Raw genomic sequence first — 23,684 nt, 5'->3', positions numbered from 1 at the left:
AGAGGCTGCTGTGCCTCAGGTACCTCGGCACTTCACTTAATTTGCTTCCATCCTTCATCCAGCATGAAGAAGGGAATCTCATGGAAGCTTCCTTATTTCTTCTTTACATTCTTGTAGCTTTCCCAATCAATTATTAAAGCAGCAAACCTCTCTTGTAGGAACTTCATAGACATTGTTATAAATATTTTATCTAAAAAATTATTTCATCAAGTACCTTAAGGTTTTTGTTGTTGTCACTTTGTGTTAAAAGTCAAGTAAAATCTAATTTATTTATTTTAACACACACAGAGACCTTCAGTGGCTCACTGCACTGTGGGAAAAAACAAACAAGTACTGCCATTCCTCTCAGACAGCTGAGAAATAACCGCTGGGAAGGGGGGGCAGTGCCAGTGCCTCCTGGATACCACCCCTTTCACCACAGCAGTGAGTAAAAATAAAATGGCAGCCACACGCTACATTGACCGGACAATGGCAGATGCCACACATATGCTTTCCCAGGAAGCTACGGGCAGGTTGGATGAGATCCCGGCTGCCATGAGGCAGCGTGGTGGAAGCCAGTAGCAGATCAGGTCATCTGTGCGTCACAGCTGGCTGGAGGGTGCAGGGCTGAGCCCTGGCTGGGGGTGAGGAACTCTCCCTGGGCCCAGCTTTGAGATGTGGAGCATCCTCAATGCCCTGGGAGGCTGGCTAGAACAAAGCTTCTCTGGGCTGGAGGGAGACTGGGCTTCTATTCAGGGTTTTCGTACAATCTTTTCTCTCTTCTGCTTCCACAGTCCTCCCTGAGGCTGTGCCTGTTTGCTGCTGGTCAGTACATCTGCTATTGTTTGTAGAAATGTCAGCCCTGCTCCAGACAGCTAAACAAACAATTCAGACAGACCTGTTGGCACACTTGGGTACATGGGTCAGGCTTAGAAATAAGGGGACCTGGAAGTGGGCAGGCTGCTGCCCTGGAGGGCTTCACCCCAGTCCCTGTTCTCTTCCCTAAACCCCAGCTGGGCTTATGCCCAGGTCAAATACGTGAACTCTTTCATCCGAACATTTCAGCAGAGCCAGCAGACATCCGCAGAGCACAGAGGGGAGCCAGTCCCTGATGCGCTGTGGTTTTTGTCACTGGCAATAGCCTCAGAGATGAGAATACTGGCATAATCCCTAAGGAAATTGTTGTGTGGCTATTACTGCACAAGGTAAAAAAAGAGTTTCCTGCAGCTGTCTTCACTGCCCCTCTTCCCCTGACATTTTTCACGTCCCCATCACTGCCCACAACTCCTGCCACTCCTCACCCAAGAGCCATGTCATCAGCACCCAGTGTTCATGTCTCAGCCTCGCATGGGAAGGTGGAGCATTTCTTTCTTTCCCTCTTAAAATAAAAAAAAAATAAAGGCCCTAAAAGGCATTCTGTCCTATTTTAAAATCCTAAAGTTGATCTTCTTAAGCCTCAAAGGAAGATAGAGTGAGTGAGCGAGACCAAAGCCTTTAAGCTAATCAATACCTTCCCCTCCCTATTGCTCAAAGAGATTTTTTTTTACTAAAAATACATCCATAGCCCATTTTTAATGCCATCTTCCTTCACATCAATGTCCCGAATGAAGCAGAGGAGCTGAGCTGTCATCTCTATCTCAGGATCTTCCCCTCCCCTCACTTTGAAGCTGGGATAGGGACAGAGAGAGGAGACAAGCCCTTGGAGTCTGGTATCTGGGCAGCTGTCCTATTGGAAGGGCTGATGGAGGCAAGGGTATAGCCAAGCAAGAGATACAGATGGGACCTCACATGGATGGTCTCCAAAAAGTCCCTTCCCTCTAACACATCAGGAAGTGCCCAAGTGAAGGGATCAGCCACCCCAGAAGGTGAACATAACACTTGCCTTTGCTTTCAGAATATAAAAAAGCAGGTGGGCAGGAAACACAAAACCATCTAGAAGGACAGCAGAGGTGGGTCTGGTTTATGCTAGAGAAGACAATCCTCATGTGTGTGTCTCTGTGTGTGTGTGTTGAGGTGGGAGGGCACCTCTCGGTGCCATCTCTTCAGAAAAGTACTCATCCATTCCAGGAAGATCCCTGGGCTTAATACTTCCCTTCTGCTCCCTCAGAACTGCTTGGTGTTTCCTTTAGTAAGCATGCGCCATACATACGCTACCATATAGGTGTATTTACATGGGATGAGGTCTGCTAGGTCTCAGCAGAGGTCTCTGGTACAATGCTCCAATATAACAACAGAAAGAGTTTTGGTGTTCAGAGTGAGGCCATCTTTGTGTTGTACTGCAGCTCAGGACAGTCTCTCCTCTTGAGCTCTTTCACTCGTGCACTCCCTTGTTTGGAACCGGCTGCTGCAAGGATATTTGAAGAGCGATGAGGAGAAAGCATGGCAAGTGGTACAAGTTCTCAGTTCCAGCTTAGCAGGCAGCAGCAGCAGTGGCAGGGGGAACTCCACCCACCGTGAGTGCCCCAAAGTTGGTCCTTGGCACAGGTGAGTCTGTTTCTCTCCGAGGCTGGCGAAGTTTTGGGGTGGGTACAAACCTATGGCCAGGTATATGCAAGGCAGGGAAGGAAGTTGAGGAGTAGCAAACGGAAGACACAGTGCCTATAAAGCAGCAGGTCATCAAGCCTCTCAGGAATGGGGCAGCAAAGTGCTACATGGGGACGGCATGAGCACAGGAGGCCAGCTGGACAGCAGGGTGTGAGGATGTGTGAGCATGTAGGTTGGCAGTTTCTATAGACGGCTCCTCACAATTAGCATCATCTTGAGGGGAGACAGGATAAGAGTTAGGTCAGTCAGCTTTTTTTTTTTCTTTTCTTATTCTTTTACTAAAAAATAAATCACAAACTAGATCTCTGTAGGCAGAAAGGGTCCCCAGGAGGTGGTGGGGAAGGGAAGCGGGGAAGTCTGTGCTGTTCTGGTGCTGGTGGTGTGGCTACACGAGGCTGCGTGAGCCACTGGAGTACCTGCGCCTCTGAAGCAGGGAGCTGGGGGGGCAATACTGGTGGGGGTGGTTGTAGGGAGGTGGTGGAGGTGGGAGGGGAGGCTGATGGACCAGCTTCATGGGGGTCCCAGGGAGCCCACTGCCCACACCGTGCCAGGGGGTGGAGGTGCAGGAATCGGAGGTGACGTAGCGTGTCAGAGTCTGGTTGAGGGCCGGCTCCATTCGAGCGAGGCACGGCTTGTCCAGGACAATGACTTTGACAATCTGCTGGCACTGTACAAGTGTCCCCGCCGAGGCGGGGTGCGAGGGCACCAGTGCTGTCTCCAGCCGCTCCCGTGGCATGTTAAGACGCATGCTGGGCTGCATTCCACTCTCGGGCCCCAGGGCGGAGTTGTGCTGGTACGTTTGAAGCCTGTTGTGAATTGACACCTAGTTTAGAAACAGCCAAAGAAGCATTAAATGTTACAAGACTTTTCCCATCTGCTGCTACTGGCTGCCCTGAACCCCCACCACCAGCCGGCCTCACATGCATTAAACCCTCCCCCCCTCAAAAAATCAGAACAGGCACAACCCCCAGCTGCACAGTCGTCCCCCCCCCAATAGCCCCATCGTCCCCATCTAGGCCTAAGTGCCCCTGTCCTTTCCATCACGCCAGTGGTGGCAGGGCCGGCATTCCCAAATGCACCGCAACTTTGATTATCCAAATGGCACAGGGAACGCAAGTCAACTCTACGAGTGGAGGTGTCCGTGAATTCTGATGGTAATGAACAGACCTCTGCGGTCATGCCCTTGTCCCCACCAGCAAAAAGGAGAGGGGAACCAGACAGCAAGGTTTCAGATAATCAAGGTTGTACGTTTCAGCAAAATGACAGTAGCTGAATCTGAGATAGAGAGAGACAGAGAGACTCAAGCCTTTCCCAGCTCCCTGCCTTTCTGAGTAGGAAGGTACACCACATGACTGGCTAATCTGTTTACAAAGGAAAAAGCAGAAATCTGACATACTCTAGTAAAAGGCAGCTCCCTCTGATCCATTTGATGGTTTGTCAGTGAAAGGAAATGATTTTCAAAAAAAGAAAAAGAAAGAAAAAATGCCCGTCTAGCTCATACAATGATAAAAGAAATTCATGATGAAATGGCAGCAGATTAGATAATCTCAAAGAAATGGAAATGCTCCTCTGCTGGCAGAGTATTACTTGGGCAGCTGAAAGGGGGAAGGGAAGCAGGATGTCATCAGGGTCCCCACAGAGAGATGCTGATAATGGTGTCAAATAAGGGAGCTCACTGAGTCCAGTTTGAAAAGGAGGAGCTGGCCTGGACTAGAGGTCCCTAGGGGGGGAAGCACAGCAGGAAAATGGTGTTTCCCGAATGGTGGATGAAGTTGTAGTTCCTCCTGGCAAGGACATGGGCTGATGGAGACGCCAAACCACAGCAAAGTTGCCGGCTCAAAACAGAATGTCAGTCAAGTGACAAACCCTGGGTAGAGAAAAAAGTGCTTGCAGATTGGCATGGCACTTCCAGCTAGGCAGGGGTACAGATGGGCAGATGGGACTGTAGGGGTGCCCTGATGGTCTGGCATGTTGGGCAGCAATGCCAGCAACTGGGAAGGAGAAGCTTTGAGTGGCCAAGCTTTCCACCATGCTGGAACAAGGATGAGCTGTCTGTCCCTACTCAAGCATGGAGGTTGCTCAGACTCACTGCACAGCAGGACATAATATTGTGTCAATATTTATTCAGACAGTGGAACATCCCCTAGGAAAACCTGGTTGCTGGGCCATGAAGTGCTAATGACATTAGGATACATGGAAGCCATTCTCGACAAGGAAACACTCCTCCCAACAGGAATAGGAAATTGGCTGGGAGAGGCACCTTCCCCAGGAAGGGGGTGTCTGCAGGGAAATGGGGTGCTCTTCAGCGAAAAGAAGCAGCAACCACTCCCCACTGAGAAGCTGAACTCTTCAAGTAAATATACTATGACAAGAGGGGAAAGAACTATCCTGGAAAAGGGCAAATTCAGGACAATGGAGATATTCCAGACAGGGGGAGAGTAGGAAGTAGTAGATAAGATTTTCAGTGTGAAGATCGCATTTTCCTGTTTCCTCACAGGCAGTGGGAGTATGGGTGTCTGTGAAGAAAAAGGCAACCCACTGGATGCTAGACATCCCTGCAAAGACAGGTGTACACAGGACAGCCAAACTCCCTACCTAGGAAGGTGAAGCTCTAGGGAAAGTCTCTGGTACACAAAGGCCATGCTTAATCCCCTTCAAGGGGGGATGGAGAGACAGAGCTGCAGAGATTGTGCAAGAAAGCTGGGCTGCGGGGTATTTGCATGTGATGCTGCATGGAGTTAGCATGTCAGGGAAGTCTTTAGTGGGGTTCTCAGTCTCCCCATAAGCAGTGGGGTAGGTTAGTCTACAGCGTTTAGGAGCTTTGTCCATGAGGGATGTTACAGTTATAAAAACGGATTGAAAATGCTTTGAAGTTTAGTTTGGATTTGAAAGTTGTATTACCCGTCCTAGCAGTAACTTTTAATTGTATCTCTGGAAATTGGTAAAATTGTCAGTCTGGCTGGGGAGGCATTGATTAAAACCTGAGAAAAGAAACAACAGAGAACGTGAGAAGAGCTGAAGTGAGAGAGAATTACTTACCTCAGCTGCTCTGCACTCTACTTACCTCCACTGTGCTGTCTGAGACTTTCTCCCCCAATTCCTTCTTGCCTTTGAAATAAAACAAAAGATCTCACTCGTGACGTCTGTACCTCTACTCAAGAGCTGGCGCTCATACTGTGGACTGGAAAGCTAAAGGGAGAGGTACAGGGCCAAACAAGACTCTTGACTGCAAGAACAAACCCAGACCCTCTTGCAACCTAATAGCTGCTCAGTGGGGTAGGGGAGGCCCCTTTGGGGTCCTATCCTTAGGTCCTGATCTCAGTGCCATTCTAGTGAGTTGGTAGCCACTCACCTCTGCACTTGATTTTTGCTGGCATACAAGCCAAGGCATGGATGGACACAAAGCCTTTGATACAAATAGGCTAGTCCAAAGTATTGGTGAAGAGGCAGGAGGAAGTTGATAGTGCGGTTACTGTGTTGCATCAGTTCAGGGAAGAAAACTGGGCCAGGTTCTTCAGCAGTTACCGATGCTCCATCAGTAACACCTCTTTGCTAGATGTGCAGCTACAGACTGAGTGATGAGATTTTAATGGCTTTTCTAGAGTATCTGAAGAATGCATATGTTGTCATATTTCCACTATTTGCCCAAGGCTAAAGGGCACAAAACTGTCCACTTCCTTTTGCAGTTATTCTCACAGGAATCAACGAGAACACATTTGCAAAGGCAGCATTGCTGGACCAAGAGAAATTGGGTGTCCTCTTACCTGTTGGAGAGCCTTGCTTAGACTGCAGTTCCATCTGGGCTCCGTTGGTCCTTAATGAGAGAGTCTTTGCCCCTTGCTGTTTCTCCAGCTCCCCTGCAAGACAGATATATGGAAGTGAATGAGGAGAGGGGTGGAGGGAAGGACACCACCATACTGAAGAAGCAATATGGGAAGTCAGCAAGGAGAATTAATGCAAGAAAATGACAAGAGAGTGTCAAGAAGGGAGGAAGAGAGGAAATGCCAAGAAAAAAAAAGAAACTGGAGAGGACTTGACATGTGGAGGAACTTGTCTATCTCCACACGACCTTCTATGTATGACCTGCATTTATACAGAATAGGTTATTGCTGCACAGGAGGGGACCACTGATGCTGAGCTACTGTGGCTCATCAGTTTATACATGCAAAGGCCATCGAAGGCTACATGGACATCTAATCTGTGTAAGACAGGCCACAGAGGGACACAGTACAAACTGCTTGTCCCCTAGACATTCCTGGAGTGAAGGACAACTCTGCCAAGGCTATCAGACCTGTCCTGTACTTCCCAGCTACCTACAGATCATATTTGCATAGTCGAAGGAATATGGGGTGGAGGAGAGTCTTTTGGGTCCGACAGTCTAAGCTTCACAATCCCAGGCCACTGTATCATACACCCTGTTTCATATGCATCACAAGGAGTTAAGGTCTCCCATTTCTCCTGCTGGCGGATGGTCACAGAGCCAGACTGCTTTTTCACCCTATTGGTGAAGACAAGAACAATCCTGTGCAGACTTGTGCTACTCATCCTCTTTCCCCCTGTTCCTGAAGAACCCATTTCCTTTACCCTTTCTCCCTTGTAGACACATGCAGTGTGATGGCATTGGAGTGTGAATTTTATTAGAGGCCCTTACATTCAATTCGTATCTGCTCCAGCTCTGTCACTTCTGCTATTGACTCTTTCAGATCTTCCACAAACTTCTGCATTTCCTCAGCACCCAGAGCACAGAAGTGTAGTACCTGTTTCTTCTCTGAGCCCGAAACTGGAGTCACCAGTGTGATGCCATGGGGGTAATCTATAAAGAAGTTGTGTCAACAAAATAAAGAGACATTAGGTGTTCTTGCTGGAGTAGTTGGCTCCTTTGGTACCTCTGCAGGATAGAGAGTTTCCAACATGAGTCCAAAGAAATGGCACACCTAGAGTTTGTCACACTGCAAACTGTGGGAACCTGCAGCATTGCAGCCCTCCAACAGAACGGAATGGCCACGCTGCAGCAGTAAGGCAAGTGCCACCAGCACCACAGCGCTGCCAAAACCAGAAAACTGTAGCTCTTAGGTACACTTAGTGCAACATTGGCTCTGGGAACCTGAGCACATAGGTAAGACTCTAAAGCCCTTCTGAATCTGTGGAGGAGTAAACAGTATATATAAGAGGCCAACAACACTTCTTCTCCTGTGGCAGATGCAGCAGCAAAGCTTGGCTCCTGCAGTCAAATCCAGAACAGCCGTTAACATCTACAGTGGCAGGACTTCTCCCCAGTCTCTACTGCCGTCAGCAGAGATCATGGCAGGGGTGTTAGCACAGCATGGATGGGGACATCATTGTGCTGTGCAGATAGAATGGTAAAGAGAAAGATGTGGGTTTGTAGGTCTCTGCTTAGTACTCCCCAACAGGCAAAATACATGGGAACGTAAATGAAAGGACATGCCCAGAGAGTGAAAATATCGCAACAAAAGGCCTTGTGTTTTAAAGATGAGGTTGGGTGCAGGGAGGTGGTGGCTGGAGAGCCAGCCAACAGAAGCAGGAGAATGAGTGTGTGCAGAGAACTTGCTGTGCTTGTGGCTGGACTTTGTCTACATTTTGCTCAATGGCCAGTGGTTTCAATCCCTTGTCTCCTTCCCTCTCACCTTTCTCTACATTTAATGTCTCTCTTCCCCTGTCCTGTCTTCTCTTCTCCACTGCTCCTGCATCTGCCTGCCTTCCCCACCCTCTTCCTTTATCAATCTTTACCAAACAAGTCAAAGGACCAACCTGCTATTTGCTGACAGCCCTCAGCTCCCCCCATTTGTGTCCCAGGCCCCTTTTCCCACCCTGTGTCTGTCTCATCTGTTTGGATCACAAGCTCTTTAGGACATATGCTTTTCTGTCTCTGCAGGGGATACACAACAGGATGCCTTTGCCAGAAGCTCCTTGGGCACTCCCAGGATAGTCACGATACCCCTGAAAGCTGATCCCAGATCTGATGGTGCTTCCTGGGGATGCTCAGTTATGAATCACTCTTTTGTACATACAGGGATGTGAAAGCCTCTGCATGCTGCAGAGGGTAGGGTCTTGAGAGAGTGACTCATGCTGCCAATAGGGTGGAGGAAAGATGTAAAAAACTTAGTATAGCCACAGTGCTGCTACAGTCTTCCTTCCTTGCAGCATGTTCTGCAGGTGCTCACAAAAACCCCAGTGGGCATCAGCCATGCTTGCCTGGGGCTGCTGTGCAGCCCCTCTGCCTGCACCAGCAGGAAGTCTGCCTGTTTCTGGAACTCCTCCACCGTACAACCAGCCTTAATCATGACACATCATGGCGCTATTCCCAGACCATCAAGGACAGGCTGACTAGGGCTGGCCTCTCGCCATGCTTTGGTAGGTGCTGTTCCAAGGGCTCTGCTTCTGTCTTGGGAAGCTTTCAGCACAGCACAGCATGGCACAGTGCGGGGAAGCAGCAGCAGCACCTGAGCCTTTATCAATGTCAAAGGTACAGGTGGGAGTTGTGACTTTGGGCATGAGGGGAGAGGGGCTAAAGCTGGCAGCAGCAGTTTTGTCAATGAGGTTCTCCATCTACAGTTGGCTCCTGAGAGCTCAGTGAGATGTATCTGGGGATTGATTCCCTCATTCCTCCTCACTACTGCTCTCTCTGCCACCATGACAACCCAGATCCTTCAATAAGCTTAAGTTCAGCCCTTCTGCAGGTGCGCAGACCTAGTGAGAGGTACCAGGAGCCTCTTCTCATCACACTGTACCTGCACAGTGATCTCCTCAGCACCAAGCCTCAGTTTTCTCCCCTCCACTTTTATCCCTGATGGAATCTCTCTTCTGATGCAAACTCACGCTAGATGACGCAGCCCCCTCCCTCCTTCTCCTTTTCCCTGCCAAACCCCTCCAGGCAACCAAGGAGCAATGGACTTACATTCATTCTCAAAGAGATGGAACTGCATCCCTAGCAGACCGACCGACTTGCAAAATGTGTACGTTGAGGAGCTTTTCTTCTTGGGGCAAAGCTTGAGGATCTGTTGGAGGGAGAGATGCATCATTGGGCAGGGTGCTGGGGAACAGTGAGGCAAGAACAAAGGAAACTGCTCAAAGCAAAAAAGCTTTTTGCAAGCTCTGGTAATTTTACATGAGAGTAATACTGGGTGACTGACAGGCTCTTTTCCCAGAAAGCTGCCTGGCATGCTGCACTTGTAACAACACTCCTGAAATTACGTATGCATAGCCCTGGGGCCCACTCAGCTCTCTGTCTCCTAGGGGTGCTGGCTTTTTGATGCCCACATTTCTGACTTTGCAAGGGTAATCCTTTTCACCTAGGGCCAGAACAAAAGGAGAAAGGAAGCCTGTCAGAAATACCTTAGAGCTGGGAACAAGAGCATATGTGAATGCTACGCTGCCCTCACTCCCTCAGCACTAGTTCTTCTGGATCTGATTTATCCCATGGAGTAGAGGGATAGCAAGGAGAGCAAGGAGCAGACGCTCTCCCCAACTTCACAACTGTACAAATGGGTGCAGAGGAATAGGTGGGGAAAGGTCTCTTGTGTTCTGCTCCTACAACAGCGTTTGATTTTAGCCTTACATTTGCAACATTCACAGTTTAATTTTGCCATTAAATTCAGCAGAACTTCCATCTTGCTTGGCATCCTTCCAGTCTCAGCATACCTCTGCCCTCCCTTGTACCTGTCTGAACTCAGTTGTAAGGTTGCTGGGGCAGGACACTTTTAAAAGGACTATACACATTTGGGGCTCCAGTAAGTAATACCTACTCTCCTACAGCCTTTGCAATGTTAGAAGGCAATGGTTTTAAAGTGTCTGGCAGGGAAGACTTAAAGTGCATGCGAGGGCTCTGTCTACTATCATACAAACAGACAAAGGAATGAACCTCTGTTTCATGAAATGAACCTCCCTGCTGGCAAAGGCATGAGAGAGAGCAATGACATTGCTTGGATGGGTGTGGGATGTGACAGTTTGTTTTTTTAAGGGTTAGAGGAGTTTTAGAATTGGTAGGTTTTTAACAGTGAAGGATCCAGAGCTGTGTCTTACAATGTTGATGGACCAGGAGATGGTCTGTCCTTAGGACAGGGGGGAAATGGATGTTGTGGACTGGTTTTAGATTTCTTTATAGAAATCAGGGCGAGTTTTATCACTGCAGTGCCTAATTGCCAGAGCACACTCACCACCAGCAGGTCATTGAAGAGAAAAACTTCCCTCTGGTGAGCTGCCTGCTTCTGCACTTTGTTCACATCAGTCACTTCGTACAAGCGGCTGCAGCAGACCAGCCGGCGATGGGGCACGGACAGAACCTGCAGAAGACCCACAAGAGCATGCAGGGGCTGAGGGAGGTGCCACTGTGTCTCCCCCATCCTCAGCCTGCACAACCCTGCCCAGTGACAGTAGCACAAGCCAATTCTGCCCACTCTGCCCACTCAAATCATCTCCTCACCACTACTCCTCACCATCACTTTTCCTGCTGGTGCAATAGCCGGGAGAGCTATGCCTTTGTGATCTGGATAAATCAGAGGAGTGGGACAGGCTATAGGCAACACTCTTGCTCACAGATCCTACCTCTGGCTTCCAGTCACTGGGTGACTGTTCATCCTCTCTCACCCTCCTGGACATCTGCAGGTTTCCTAGGCTTTGAGAAATTATTCTGCTCATTTTGGTTAAACAGTATGTATGGTTTTGCATTACAGATCGGTTACTGCTAAAGAAGCTGTCTCTGCATTTCAGGGTCTCTTAACACCAGCAATCCTCAGGGAACTCATTAGAGACGGATGGGTGAAATTGTTTTCTATCATTTTGCCTTCTGCTTCCTACACCCTCACAAGTCCTGAAAGTTTGAAACACTGCGGGGTTATCACAGGAGCATTGGCAGGCAGGACCTGCACTGGTAGGCAGGACCTTCAATGAGATTCTTGGGCAAACAATTACCGCACCAGATACTGTAAATTCTGGCCAAGGAGATCCCCCAAAATTAGGAAAGAAGGAGATAGCAAGGAAAAAGGTGTTTGGAGAAAAAGGAGTGAATTCATCAGGACAAACAAGGAAAGTATTACAGAAGAAGAGTAGGGGCATAGAGAAAAAAGGCAGAGAAGAGGGCCAGTGAGGGAGATAGGGGTGAGAGGGGTGAGTGGGTGCCAGCAGGGCTGTGGGTGCTCACCGTTTTCATTCCAACTATGGACTTCTCCACTTTGGTGACATAAGTCACATGGTCCTCATTGGATTTCAGTTCTTTCTGCTGGATCCTCTCGTAGATCCCCACCACCAGCTCCCGTGGGATGTCAGCACCGTCATCCACCCCTGCCAAACACAGAAAATGTTGGGCAGGCTCGGCAGGGAGAAAAGGAAAGGGAAGAACTGGTGGTCCCTGACCGGCAACTGCTGCCTCTGCGCTGTGCAGTGCTGGGAAGGCTAAAGGAAAAGAGCAATACTTCACTTTAGGCTGTCTTCTTTTGTACTTTAACACACCTAATGCACCAGCAGGAGAGACTGCCATCTCTAAGGCCAATGCAGAAGATTTCATTATTCCTTTGGTCTGCATGGTGGCTTCTTTCCATGTGTTCCCGAAGGTTTTATAGCCACAATTTCACATTCATATATCTTGGGCTGCACAGCAGCAACCCCTGCATTGATTTCATACCATCAGGAGTGCAAGATGTGGAGGAGATCTATGATGGGATCCAGCTGCTCCTCCTGCCAGTGCAAGCATCAGCTCTCCTGCTTGCTTGGTGGCCTCCACCATTTTCCTTCTGTGATGTCTCCTAGGAGTAATACTTCCCTGTTACTCTGCCTGTGATATCTCTGTCTTGGCCCTGTTCCTTTTCTCTTTTACATCTCCTTAGATAACTCTCCAAATTTTGCTGTCTGACCCTTGCAGAGCCTGGAAGAAAAGTTTTCTTTCACCCTTCCCTGAGCCAAACATTACAAATTAAACTGCCAGTCTTTCCTCTGAACTGAATTCCTTCAGTCATTTTACATTGATTTTCTCTGCTTTCCCTCCAGCTCCCTGGTCTGAGATGTACTACCCTGAGTGATGCAGGTGAGGAACGGAGAGGCATTGTCATCTCCTGGCTCCCTCATCCACATCCTTGCAAACGGAGCCTGAATACTCTGTCTTTTTTTAAACACAGGCTGGTTTGACCTGGGCATGGGCCTGCAGGTGAGTCTGGAATTAACTCTCTCCTCTTGTTTGTAATGGGGTGACATTCACTCGCTCTAGTGAGTTGTGGTGTGTTACACACTGGAGGTGAGTGATCCTCATATTGGCTGAATTCATTGTGATGTGAACTGGCAGATTTTCAAGCAACTCTAAGTGTAAGTTAACATAAAAAAACCCTTTTGAATTAGTGCTATCATCAGCTGTGATACCAAAGGGGATGATGACAGGTATCAGCCCCATTCAGTATCTCAGGAAATATAACTTGAAAGAGGACCTCACTGTCACTTTATACCAGTCTGGAGTGGATGACAAATTGGGGAAGGTGTGGCAGGCTGAGATGGCACTTTCTGAACAGCAGTCAGGACAAAGAAACAAGTCAAAGGAGCCCACAGAAGTTCAAAATCTAGACAGGGATTTACACTGGAAAAATTTTGAGGGAGCTTCATCTGAATTGCAGATGTGCAGTAAGAGACACCTGGAAGACAGCTGACCTAGGATGACCTAGGAGTGAACATGGCTGGGAAATTAGACAAGAATTTGTCTAGACATGATGTCAAAAAGGCCAAACAATACTAAGCTGCATTAGCAGATCTGAAAATAAAGGAGAAGGCAGTGGCTCTATATATGAGTATGTTGTGACCACATCTGAAAAAGTGCTTTTAGCAACCTATTACCAAGATGGGAAGGACCGACCTTGAAAAACAGAAGAAAATTGGTTTGGGGAACTGATGTATCAGAAATTGTGAAGAGGTAATGTATGCATGAACTCTGTCAGGCCTACAGTTACTATAAGTAATTGCAAGCAATTAAGAACGGGAAGATGTAGCCTGAATAAAAGGAAAATGTGTTCATATATTCAAAGCAGCAAGGAGGGGAAGGGCTTGTTTAGCACACTCCAGCAGGGCCTAAGAAGGATGGAGCTGAACAATAGGAAAATGTAATACAATGGACTGTTTCCAAGCAGTGAGATCTATTAAAAGATGAAACCATTTCTCAGGAAAAATGGTTGGTTTCTGAGAAGTCTAGACAGCTTTCTGCAGAAGATAAAGCTTAGATTTTCCCCTTCCCTAGCATCCTAGAAGACACCTCAAAGGGCCCTCCATGACTGGCTCACAGGGAGCAGCACCAGACCTGAAGAAAGGCAGCTCCACTAGGTTTTTGCTGCCTTCACCTAGGCAGAACTTAGAGCAGCAAGAGAGCAAAAATATCAAAGCAGGACCCTCACCTCTCAGATTGCGAATGAAGTCCTCCAGCATCATCTTCCTGTCAGGCTTGATGTTGGGGCTGTACATGTCCGTATTGAGCAGGATGATTGCAAAGGCCAAGATGAAGATGGTGTCCGGGTTGTGAAACTGCTGGACCACATCTGGGTTACACATGCAGTACCTCTGGCTGCAGCAGGAGGGATGCACACACTTAACATGGAACATGGGAGTCATCAGCTCCAGGATAGCAATGACTTCATCACAAGTGGATCAAATTCCTCCTTTCACTCCACCTCTCACACAAATGAGAAGGAACTGACTGGTCTCTGAAGGCAAATTTACCCACCAATGGCTGAAGTAGACCAAAGAAACTTCAGCCTTTTTGTCCTCAGGGACCAAAAGAGCAAGTGAGACTAGAGAGGACTACTTAGGCTGGTGTCACTACGTAAGGGTAATATAGGAGATGTCTACTCCAACCTGCCTTGCTAAGGGCAAAGTACTCCTCTGGATGCACCAAGGGAGCAACCCTTGCAAGCCCCAGTGCTGCTCTTCCTGTGAGTCACCAATGAAAAGGGAGTCCCTTGCTGGCAGACATGTCAGGGCTGGCCTCACTCTGGCCCTTTGTGCCCTTCAGGCCACTGAACATCTGACAAGGACATGGCTCTGCTGCAGCAGTGGCACAGAGGACTCCATGCTTCAGAAGCCCCTCCATGATCACCTTCTTTGGAAGGGAGGTCCCTGGCTATTCACTCCATGGCTGCTGCATCTTTTCTGCCTTGGGCATGCTTTCTGCTTCCACCTGGTTGCAGCAGTGGGGCTGCAGGGCTCATCCTCTTACCTGAAAGCCTCAATTAGCCGCTCGACCTTCTGCGCCTCCCCTTGCACACGGATATGGGCCTGGAATTTCCGCAGGGCTTCATCCAGCTCCATGCCTGAGAAGTCCATCTCGTCCACCACGCAGCTGTGGGAGGGGGACACAGCCTTCATCAGCACCTCCTCCCGCAGAGGACACCAAGCAGGCTCCTTCACTGCAGTGCCAAGGCTCAGTCTCCAAAGGAAATACCATGGGAAAGGCCCTGAGACATCACTACAGCTGCCCAGATCATACTTAAAATGGGCAGTAATTTCAGACAAATGATTCCTGCATTCTACAGCAGGTGAGCAATTCTTGTGCCTAACCATATATATATATATACACACGTGCATGTGTGTGTGTATATACACCATGATATATATGTCATATCATATGCAGCATATACATTTACATATACACACACAGATAAAGTATATACATATGTATTGATATTTATCTGTATCTATATAGATACAGATATCTAGACATCTATATTGACACAGATATTTAGACACCTGTATCAATACCAATATCAATATAGATATAGATCCACCTATTTCTGCCTTTCCTATCATCTGGTAATCCTTCACACATTGTCCATTCCTCCCTCCCTCTCAGCACATGCACTTGTTCACTACACACTTATCCATCCTTCTCTTATCTCTAGTCCTTGGGCTGTTCCTGCACTTGTCCTCTCCTCATCTTCCATTCTGTCCACTATACATCCGCATTTGCAAGCTGTACCTTCTTCACCACTCTTCACTCCCACTCAACCACTGCAGCAACAATGTTCATTACGTTTTTAAAGACCAGAGGCAACTCAGAGAAAATAGGAAATGGAAGCTGTTGTACAGAAATAACACTGCAACGTCAGCTGGCTTGTAACATCCAGGCTCTGCCCATGTGGTCAAACACCAGGGGTCCCCAACAATTAATTCTTTCCAAACACCTATTCATTTTATACATTTCTACCCGTTCCACACAATCTTTTCCATTTCCACTTCCACCACACTTCAGTGCCATGCTTCCCTGTTATCTGCTGGAAATCCTTCACCTCATACATCTGGTATCAATTTTCCTTTCACAGTGATGCTTTGCATACTGGTAATTCATATCCAATTTAGATACCCAAAAAAGGCAATGTTACCTCTCTTGTTTCCCACTAAAGTGTCATCAGCTTGTAAAAGTCCTGCTGTCAGTCTCCAAAACCTATGACTACAGTTCTTGCTCTCTGTATTAGTCAAATAATCTAATTCTTCTTATTCTTAGTGCATGATATTTCAGTCATTTGAAATGACAACATGTTCCCCATGTGGCTTCAGCACATTTGGTTAGCATATTCCTACTTTCTGTATCCAGGTCATTAACTGCAAGCATTAATCAAAAGACTAGACTCAGAAAACTCTGCTCATAACCTCCCTTAGGCCCAGCTTCCCATTTCAGCAGAGTATGTAGGCACTAATGTCTGCATCAGACAATTCTTTCCCCCGTTTATGATTCCTCTGCTAATTTCTCTCTCTCCCACTCTCAACTAACAATTTCTCATGTCAAATGACTTGCTGAAGTCTAGAATTACCTTCTGTATGTCCCTTGTCTAGAAAACAAAGAAAGACATTGAATTAATCTACCTTCCACTGGCTTTGGTATGTATCATTTACCTTCCTGTCTGCCATCATTCTTTCCCCTAAATAAATTCTCAAAGCTGACATTCTGTCTCACAGACCAAGAAATTCACAGGTGCCAAAATCCCATTTTCTTTAAGCCTTCCTTAAATACAAAGTTACTAATCTGCTAATCTTCAGTCATATGGCACCACCTTGACATTACAAGTGTATTAAAAATGCAAAGACTTCATATTTTCTGCTTCTATATACCTTGGATGCTAATTCTATCTCCCCCTCCCCCCACTTTATTTCATCCTCTGTATTGTGTTTGGTTTGCTTTCTCATGTTGTAAAGAATAAACTGACCCCAAATTTAAGGTTAGCAGGAAATCTTCCCCAAGACAGCTTGTCTGGTACTATATGAGGAATGGTACAGGGAAAATAGAGGGGGAGGGGATTAGCTCTCTTCTGGATCCTTCCATTTCCTAGGATTATCTGGAAATTTTACCAAACTAACCTCTGCTAATAAAGGGATGTGCTGTCATCAGTTTCTTCTTATTCCTTTCTGTGATAAACTGGAGATGTGTCTGTTGGTCTTTTCTATAGTGCTGCAGTTTGCTGTAGGCTGTTGGGAAGTGTTTTGTGAGCTAGGCTGTTGAATGCCATGTACATCCTTGCTAGAATAAAAATCTATTGCATGATGTCTCAAATGGGTGAGGGACAGGGTTCAAATGCTTAGAGACATCTCTCCATTCCTCCATTCCCCTATTGATTCAAGTGTTGAGATGTCATTGCTTAACCGGAGTGACACCCATAGAATAACTTACCAAGAGCTCTGGCTGAATATAGTGTTCAGTATCTTCTAAGGTTGGAATTGTTACAACCTCAGTTAGGAAACGTGGTCTCTTTCCCTGCACAAACTCCATATAATCAAAACGTAGGAACAACTGGTGAGGAGCAAGGGCAGAGAATAAATGGGGCTGCTCTCATAGGAAATCTTACATGAAATCTCTTTTTTCCTCTCCAAGATGTGGACTGCAGAAACACTCACAAATGATTTCTGGCAACAGCAAATACTTCCTCCACTGCCTCTTTCCTTTGTTATTTTTGTTTTTCTCATACTTATACTCACATGTCCCTTGGCTTGACATCAAGGCATCCTGCTTCATGGAATTTATCTTTGATAGTAAGAAAAGTTTTTCTCTGGTTAGTCGTTAATGCAACCACCTCTGCAGTTGGACTTTTGTTATTATTTTTTAATCCTTTCCAATGTGTGATGTTTCTCAGCATTGACCCCAACAATTTGCTGTTATTGTGTACTTCCAGACATGTGAAAGCAGAGTCCTTGCACACACCAGTGAGACCTGCTGAGGTCACCCTATTAATCCCAATCCACCAGCATTAAATCATGTATCTTTCGCTTTCTCCCTCATTGATCAATCCTTCCCTTTCCACACAGGCTGCTCTAACACATCCTCCCCTTTGTGTACAAATCTCAAATAATAAAGTCAATGCCCTTGATACAGAAAGTATCAAGACTTTATTAGGACAAGTAGGACAAGGCAGCTGTTTATAGCTCTTTTCAAACTCAAACAGGCATTGCTACATGACTTATGCTCAGCTTCTCCTTTGAGAGTTTCTTTCACGGACTTACAGATGCAGGTTTACTTTGTAAATTGTAAGATGAACTTCTGGAAGTCCCTTCCATTTGTCTCTCAGCCCAAAGAAGGGTGGCCCCCATCCTGCTTCCTGAGAAAAGTTGACGAGGCAGAAAGGACAGGTTAGGAAGATACTTTGACTCAAGCAAAGTTAGTCTGAGCTTGCATTTGATTTATCTGACAATGCCTGTGCCAAAGGCCTGAGGAATAGCTCCTAGAGGAGCCATCAGGTATGCTGCTACTTTCTGTTGCTAGACAGACAGCAAGAATGGTGGATCATAGTTGTCTGATATTTTTTGTGAGCAAATTTGACACAACAAAGTCCATTCAAAGAGCCAAAGATCTTTGTGCCATGAGGCTGCCATGTTCCTGCTCCTTTTCTGGGTGGCTACAAATTTTGCTGCCTTGCCTGACCTCAGACTCCTGTACAGACTCCTGTTAACTTTCCAAATGCACTGTGGTGTTGATGTCAGAGCTCCCCTGAAATTCAGTGCAACTTTTCTTTGTGAAACCAAAGCAAGGAGGTCTTTTCTTTCCAAGGTAGAGACCCTGGAAGCTGACACAGGGTATCCTGGCAAGTATACTGCAAAAAGTACATTGATCTTGTCAGCCTCCAGAGCTGCAATGTAAAAGGCAGTGTAACCGCATACATGAGAGGGGTGTCTCCCCAGAAGTGGATTTGCCAATGTAAGAGATAAAGGTTGAGCTGAGAGCAGGTGGCTGGCTGCATCCAAGGAATAAATCAGCAGCCTATACACATGTACCAAAACCAGTCCTGAGTTCCTTTTTCCACAAACAGCAGAATGCCTGTGAGATGCCTGTTCCAGGACCACCAGGAGGCCTGAAGGATAATGAAGCAGGGGCAGAGTAATCACCTTATAAAATCTCCTCCTCTTTCAACTCCTTCCTCCTCACAAACTTGCAACAAGCCATGTGAACTGAGCTCACAGCGCATCCAAAGATGTGTTTAGCCCAGTACCTGCAGGGCTAGGACTTTGGATGTTTGGATCATGTTGCTGAAGTGAGCAGAAAAAGTGCTGACACCCTGCTTCATAAACAAGGTGGTGGACTTTGAGGGCTCTTGTGCCACTTGTATATATGGGGAGCTTGGTCTGTCCTGAGGCACTAGGCAGACAGACACCTCACAACTGCAGAGATTTGCATGCCAGGTGCCAGGTGACGGGACCAAAGGGTGGGCTCCTGGTTGGGTCATTTTGCTCAGCTATTACCTCTGTGGCAGCCATACTGCCTCCTAGGCTGCAGGGCATAGGTCCCCCCAAAAGGGGGTGGACATAGTGGCATCAGAGTTGCGAGGATTTAGCACAGGGCTAAGCATGGCAAAAAAGCCTTGTGGTCCAAGTGACTAGCGACAGGACAAGAGGAAATGGACTCAAGTTGTGCCAGGGGAGGTTTAGGCTGGATATTAGGACAAATTTCTTTACTGAGAGTGTGGTCAAGCATTGGAACAGGCTGCCCAGGGAGTTGGTGGAGGTGTTCAAAAAACATGTAGACGTGGCATTGCAGGACATGGTTTAGTGGGCATGGTGGTGTTGGGTTGATGGTTGGACTTGATGATCTTAAAGGTCTTTTCCAACCTTAATGATTCTGTGATTCTGTGTGATTCTGTGAAAGGGTTCAGTGAAGGCAAGAAGCAGCTGTATCGTGTGGGGCTGGGAGCTGCTCACCCAAGTGTAATGACCTATTTTCCAGCTTTTCCGCTCAGGTGACAATGCAGCAGGAGCTGGGCTGCAACTAAAAGAGTCTGTAATGAACTTGCAGCCCACGCTCAGGGAGGGAGCAAGGGGGGAGGCAGCCAGGTGGAAAGTTTAAAACCACAAGGCACAAAGATATTAATAAAAAACATCCCTCTTCTCAGCTTCCCTAACCCTACAAGCTTTCTGAAGATGAACCAGGCTTACGGTGGACTACAGAGGAAGAGCTCAGCTCCCTGGGAGGAGGCTGCCCTGCACGTGTTAACTGAGGCTCACAGAAAGCAGTGAGCAGGACTCACTGATTCCTTGTACCAGTGGGCATGGGAGTGTGTGTCAGTTGTGCCCTCCGTGCCCTCCCTGTGCGACGGTAGTCTCTACAATGGACACCATGGCCCACACCAGTCTTCCCTTTCTGGGGGATTGTGCACTATATGTATTGCCTGTTTTTTTCTGGGGCTGAGTCATGCCTGCTTGTCCTCCTAGGGCTGTTGGTAGCTCATGTGGCTACTCACTTGGGCATCCACTCCTTCCTAAGCAAGAGATTTCCTAGTGTACCATGCCTTGCACCAGAGCTGCCTCACAAGGTGGAGAGCTATTCTCACTCCAGGCATGTTGACCATGCAGGGGAGGGTTCTGCCCAGCCTTCATCTTCCCCTCCAAGGGACATTGGGAACCCTTGTCTCCCAAGGGACAAGGGAAATCACTGTTTCCCTGGGCACCTAGGCTGGTTCAAGCTGCACCTTCGGCCTTTGCAAGCATGGCATGGGAAAGCTGCTCTTGTTCACAAGTTTGATCTGTGCCACAGCTCTGCTTGCAGCAGGAGGTCAGAACTGCCTAACATGTTCTTCCCTCTGTCCTGTTTCCATCACATCATTATCTATTGCTCCACAGCACAAGCTGCAGCACTGTGCTGCTCAAACCCTCCTGTAAGGCAAGTCTCCTATAGATCCTCTGTAATGTCCTCAGTGAGAAGGGGAAAGTTTGGCCTAACCTGTCAAGTTCACTCTGCCAGTCCAAGAGGAATCTAACACTTCTTTGAGAGACAGTCTCTTTGCTGGGGTCCCAGCTCTGCACTTACACTTCTAAGAGCAGCTTTTCTCTCCTGACTTCCCAGGAGAGAAAGAGAAGACAATACACACTTGACAGGCGGGAGAGCTGCTCATGCACAGGGACAGTGTGTCTAACAGCAACTTACAGACTAACACCAACCAGCCCCCGACTCAGCACAATGTCTCCTCTGCTTGAATCCCTGCCCCTTTCTCCTCTGACAGCAAATGCACCAGGACAGCCACTTCTGCACTTCCAAGTCCCATGACCTGAACACAAACCATCCAGTATCAGCAGCACAGCCAACTCCATTCATGGCATCACTCACATTATCTTGTTTATGAATGAACTATAAATGGAAGCAATTCCTGAGTCAGAAACAGGTGGAGGGGAAGAATGAACTAAAGTGAAGGGAAATACGAATGAAGGAGAACAAAAGCAACAAATAAACACAGAATGAAGAGTGCACAAAAAGAAATAAACAATACATCTAAGCATGTAATACAAAAGAAAGGAATGAATAAAGGATGCAAGAATGATGATGTGTCTCATATTAAAAGTATGTGTCAATGCCTTGGGCATGACTTTTTCAAAGTAACAAAATGATTTTTCTGCAGTACTTGCCAAGTAGCTTGATAATAACTGCTCAGTACCAGATCAGTGCTTTAATGGCCCAGGCTACCTCTTTACAGCTGTATTCCCTGGACCGGTAGACATTGAAACCCTAGGGCAGGTCCCCAGTGACTCCTCCCAGCTGGCTGCAGGGTAGGTTGTGGAAGCAGCTTCTCAGCAGAAGAGGCTGGATCTTACTGTGGGATGCTGGATCACAGTGAGTGGTTGTTACTCTGGGATGCTCAAAATGGTTACAGATGGGATTTATCCCCTGTAACATAAAATGCCTAAAAGCTAGATGTCCACCCTAAACTAGCACATTGAGAAAAACAACACTCTTGAGGGACCTGTGTCTCTCCACTGACTAAAGGAATTCATAAATTGATAGAAGACACTAAACTTGGTGGTGGCTAACAATAGGTGAGATAAATCCTACTTTTAAAGATTGAAGCCTTTTCTGCAAGAGAAAATGACATACTGCATCTCCCTAAACAGACAGGCCTGACCAGTTTAGTGTTATCAAAGGATGTGTGCCAATTATAGTCAGATACTGTTGAAAATCCCTTGCTCTCTCCCTTGTTCCTCTGGCTAGTGTGTATAATTACTTGTGAGTTATCCAGACAGCGTTTCTGGGTTCCAAGAAAATTAGTTAAAGGTTGAAAGACAGAGTAGGAAGATGGCAGGGAGAATATAATTTCAGGGCATTTAGGTGCTGGGCATGCAGGTGTGGGAAGGCAAAATAGCATACTAAAGTGCTCAAGCCTCATACTTTGCTTACCCTCGCTCACCCCCCTGCCCATGTACATAAGAGACTTTGCAACCAGCATGGCAGTTCTCTGGAGTTTTGCATTTACTAGGTGGCAAAAAAGAGGAATCCTCTTCACAGTCCCAAATGCCACTGTGCAGTCCTGAGCTCTGTTGCCTGACTCCAGCAACACGCAGTGGTTGGCTTGTTTGTCAGCTAGCACAGCTCCAATACCTATGGAAGCCAAGAGAAGTTTGCACAGTATAGACTTATGGCTGCACTTACAGCTGAGTCTGGAGTTTGTAACCCGGGCAGCTCTGCCACGCCTCCAAATGCACAAGGGAGGCTGACACTTTTGGAGATGTTTTAAAAGCTGTCCTATTATTTATTCATGCAGTTGGGTTAATTCAACCTGGCTGCAATAGAAACAATGCTTACAATACACAATTCTAACACAAGTTTTCACATCGAGCGAAAGCTAAACTAACACAGCAAGTGGCATCAATAATTGAAATTGCTCTTGGGAAGGAGAGGATGGGCCAGGAAGGCTCCAGAGCCAGGCCTGGGATATGAAAGAGCAGAGACATCCCCCCTGCATACAGGCTTGCTCATTGCAGGTGGTCAGAGCTTGTCCAACAACTACTGCCTGCTCATGGCCACCCTGCCTGGGCATTGGAGCTTGCCAGGACTAGCCATGCCTGTCCTTCTTCTGCCCACTTGGGCCACAAAAATGGCTGTGGCATTAGGCAAATTGTGCAGAAGCTACTGTAGGAGCTATCATGTCTGCCACATGCTCTCCAGGGAATACCATGTACCCTAACACTGACTTTCTAAGTGTGGGTAGATGTGGGGACTGCGAGGCAGCCCTTGCAGAGTCTATTGTCTCAACCTGTGCCAGTGTTCCTGAGCTAGTTTGATTGAAGTTGGATGGGGAATGAGAACCAGACTAGGTCTTAGACAGTTCTAAAATGCCAAAAGGTCTTTGAGCTGCCTCTTGTTCCCACACAAACACCTCAGAAGTTGTGACTAGCCCTTGAGCTACAGAGCACTGGAAATGCCAGCACACCATACTACACTGCCAGCCCTCTTCTTCCTGCAGCATGGACAGGAAAAATATCCAGTATGATAATCCTGAGCCACAATGTCCCTTGGCAGTGCCTTGTTTCCATGCTTGTTACACCACTGGGTGTGCAGCTATTGCCCAGGCAGGTCTCACAAGTAGCTGATGAAAATTTGCTTGCAAAAATCACCAACCATTGCCATCCCCAAGCTCAGAACTGACACAGGAAGAGAGTGAAAGTACCTGCAAACAGCACAGCTACAAACAGCTGAATGTGTGTGTTTCTTCCTTCCTGTTTTAGAACATTTTGTGTGTATTTTATGCCTACTTTTATCTTTGCCTTTGAGGAAGACGAATCAGCAATTTATTGTGAAGAGGGGATGGCAGCACAGATTGTTAGTGCAAGAACATCATCTGTTGCCTGGAGAGATCAGACACAGGTCTGAACCCCGAATTCAGACTCAGTTGCTTGATATATGTCCATGTACACACAGTCCGTGTCCAAGATAT

At 47.2% G+C, this 23,684-nt stretch overlaps 1 protein-coding gene across 2 annotated transcripts in view; it reads right to left on the bottom strand.

The window, feature by feature from the left end:
* Window positions 1-2,908: 2,908 nt before the first annotated feature.
* Window positions 2,909-23,684, bottom strand: part of IQSEC3 (IQ motif and Sec7 domain ArfGEF 3) — a 100,824-nt gene continuing 80,048 nt past the window's right edge. The window contains exons 6-14 of one of the 2 annotated variants that reach the window (XM_059816845.1): window positions 14,723-14,845; window positions 13,905-14,071; window positions 11,681-11,820; window positions 10,698-10,823; window positions 9,440-9,539; window positions 7,175-7,336; window positions 6,288-6,380; window positions 5,588-5,631; window positions 2,909-3,346 (exon numbers count right to left, since the gene is read on the bottom strand). In XM_059816845.1, the coding sequence (XP_059672828.1) occupies window positions 2,909-3,346; window positions 5,588-5,631; window positions 6,288-6,380; window positions 7,175-7,336; window positions 9,440-9,539; window positions 10,698-10,823; window positions 11,681-11,820; window positions 13,905-14,071; window positions 14,723-14,845 (1,393 nt within the window). Of the gene's footprint in view, window positions 3,347-5,429; window positions 5,505-5,587; window positions 5,632-6,287; window positions 6,381-7,174; window positions 7,337-9,439; window positions 9,540-10,697; window positions 10,824-11,680; window positions 11,821-13,904; window positions 14,072-14,722; window positions 14,846-23,684 lie in introns of those variants that run through there. The other variant, XM_009820716.2, reaches the window with a different exon arrangement.

Source organism: Gavia stellata, chromosome 4 (genome assembly GCF_030936135.1).
Source record: "Gavia stellata isolate bGavSte3 chromosome 4, bGavSte3.hap2, whole genome shotgun sequence".
Taxonomy (NCBI): domain Eukaryota; kingdom Metazoa; phylum Chordata; class Aves; order Gaviiformes; family Gaviidae; genus Gavia; species Gavia stellata.
Note: the sequence above shows the minus strand (reverse complement) of the source record. Positions and strands in the feature narration are given on the sequence as shown.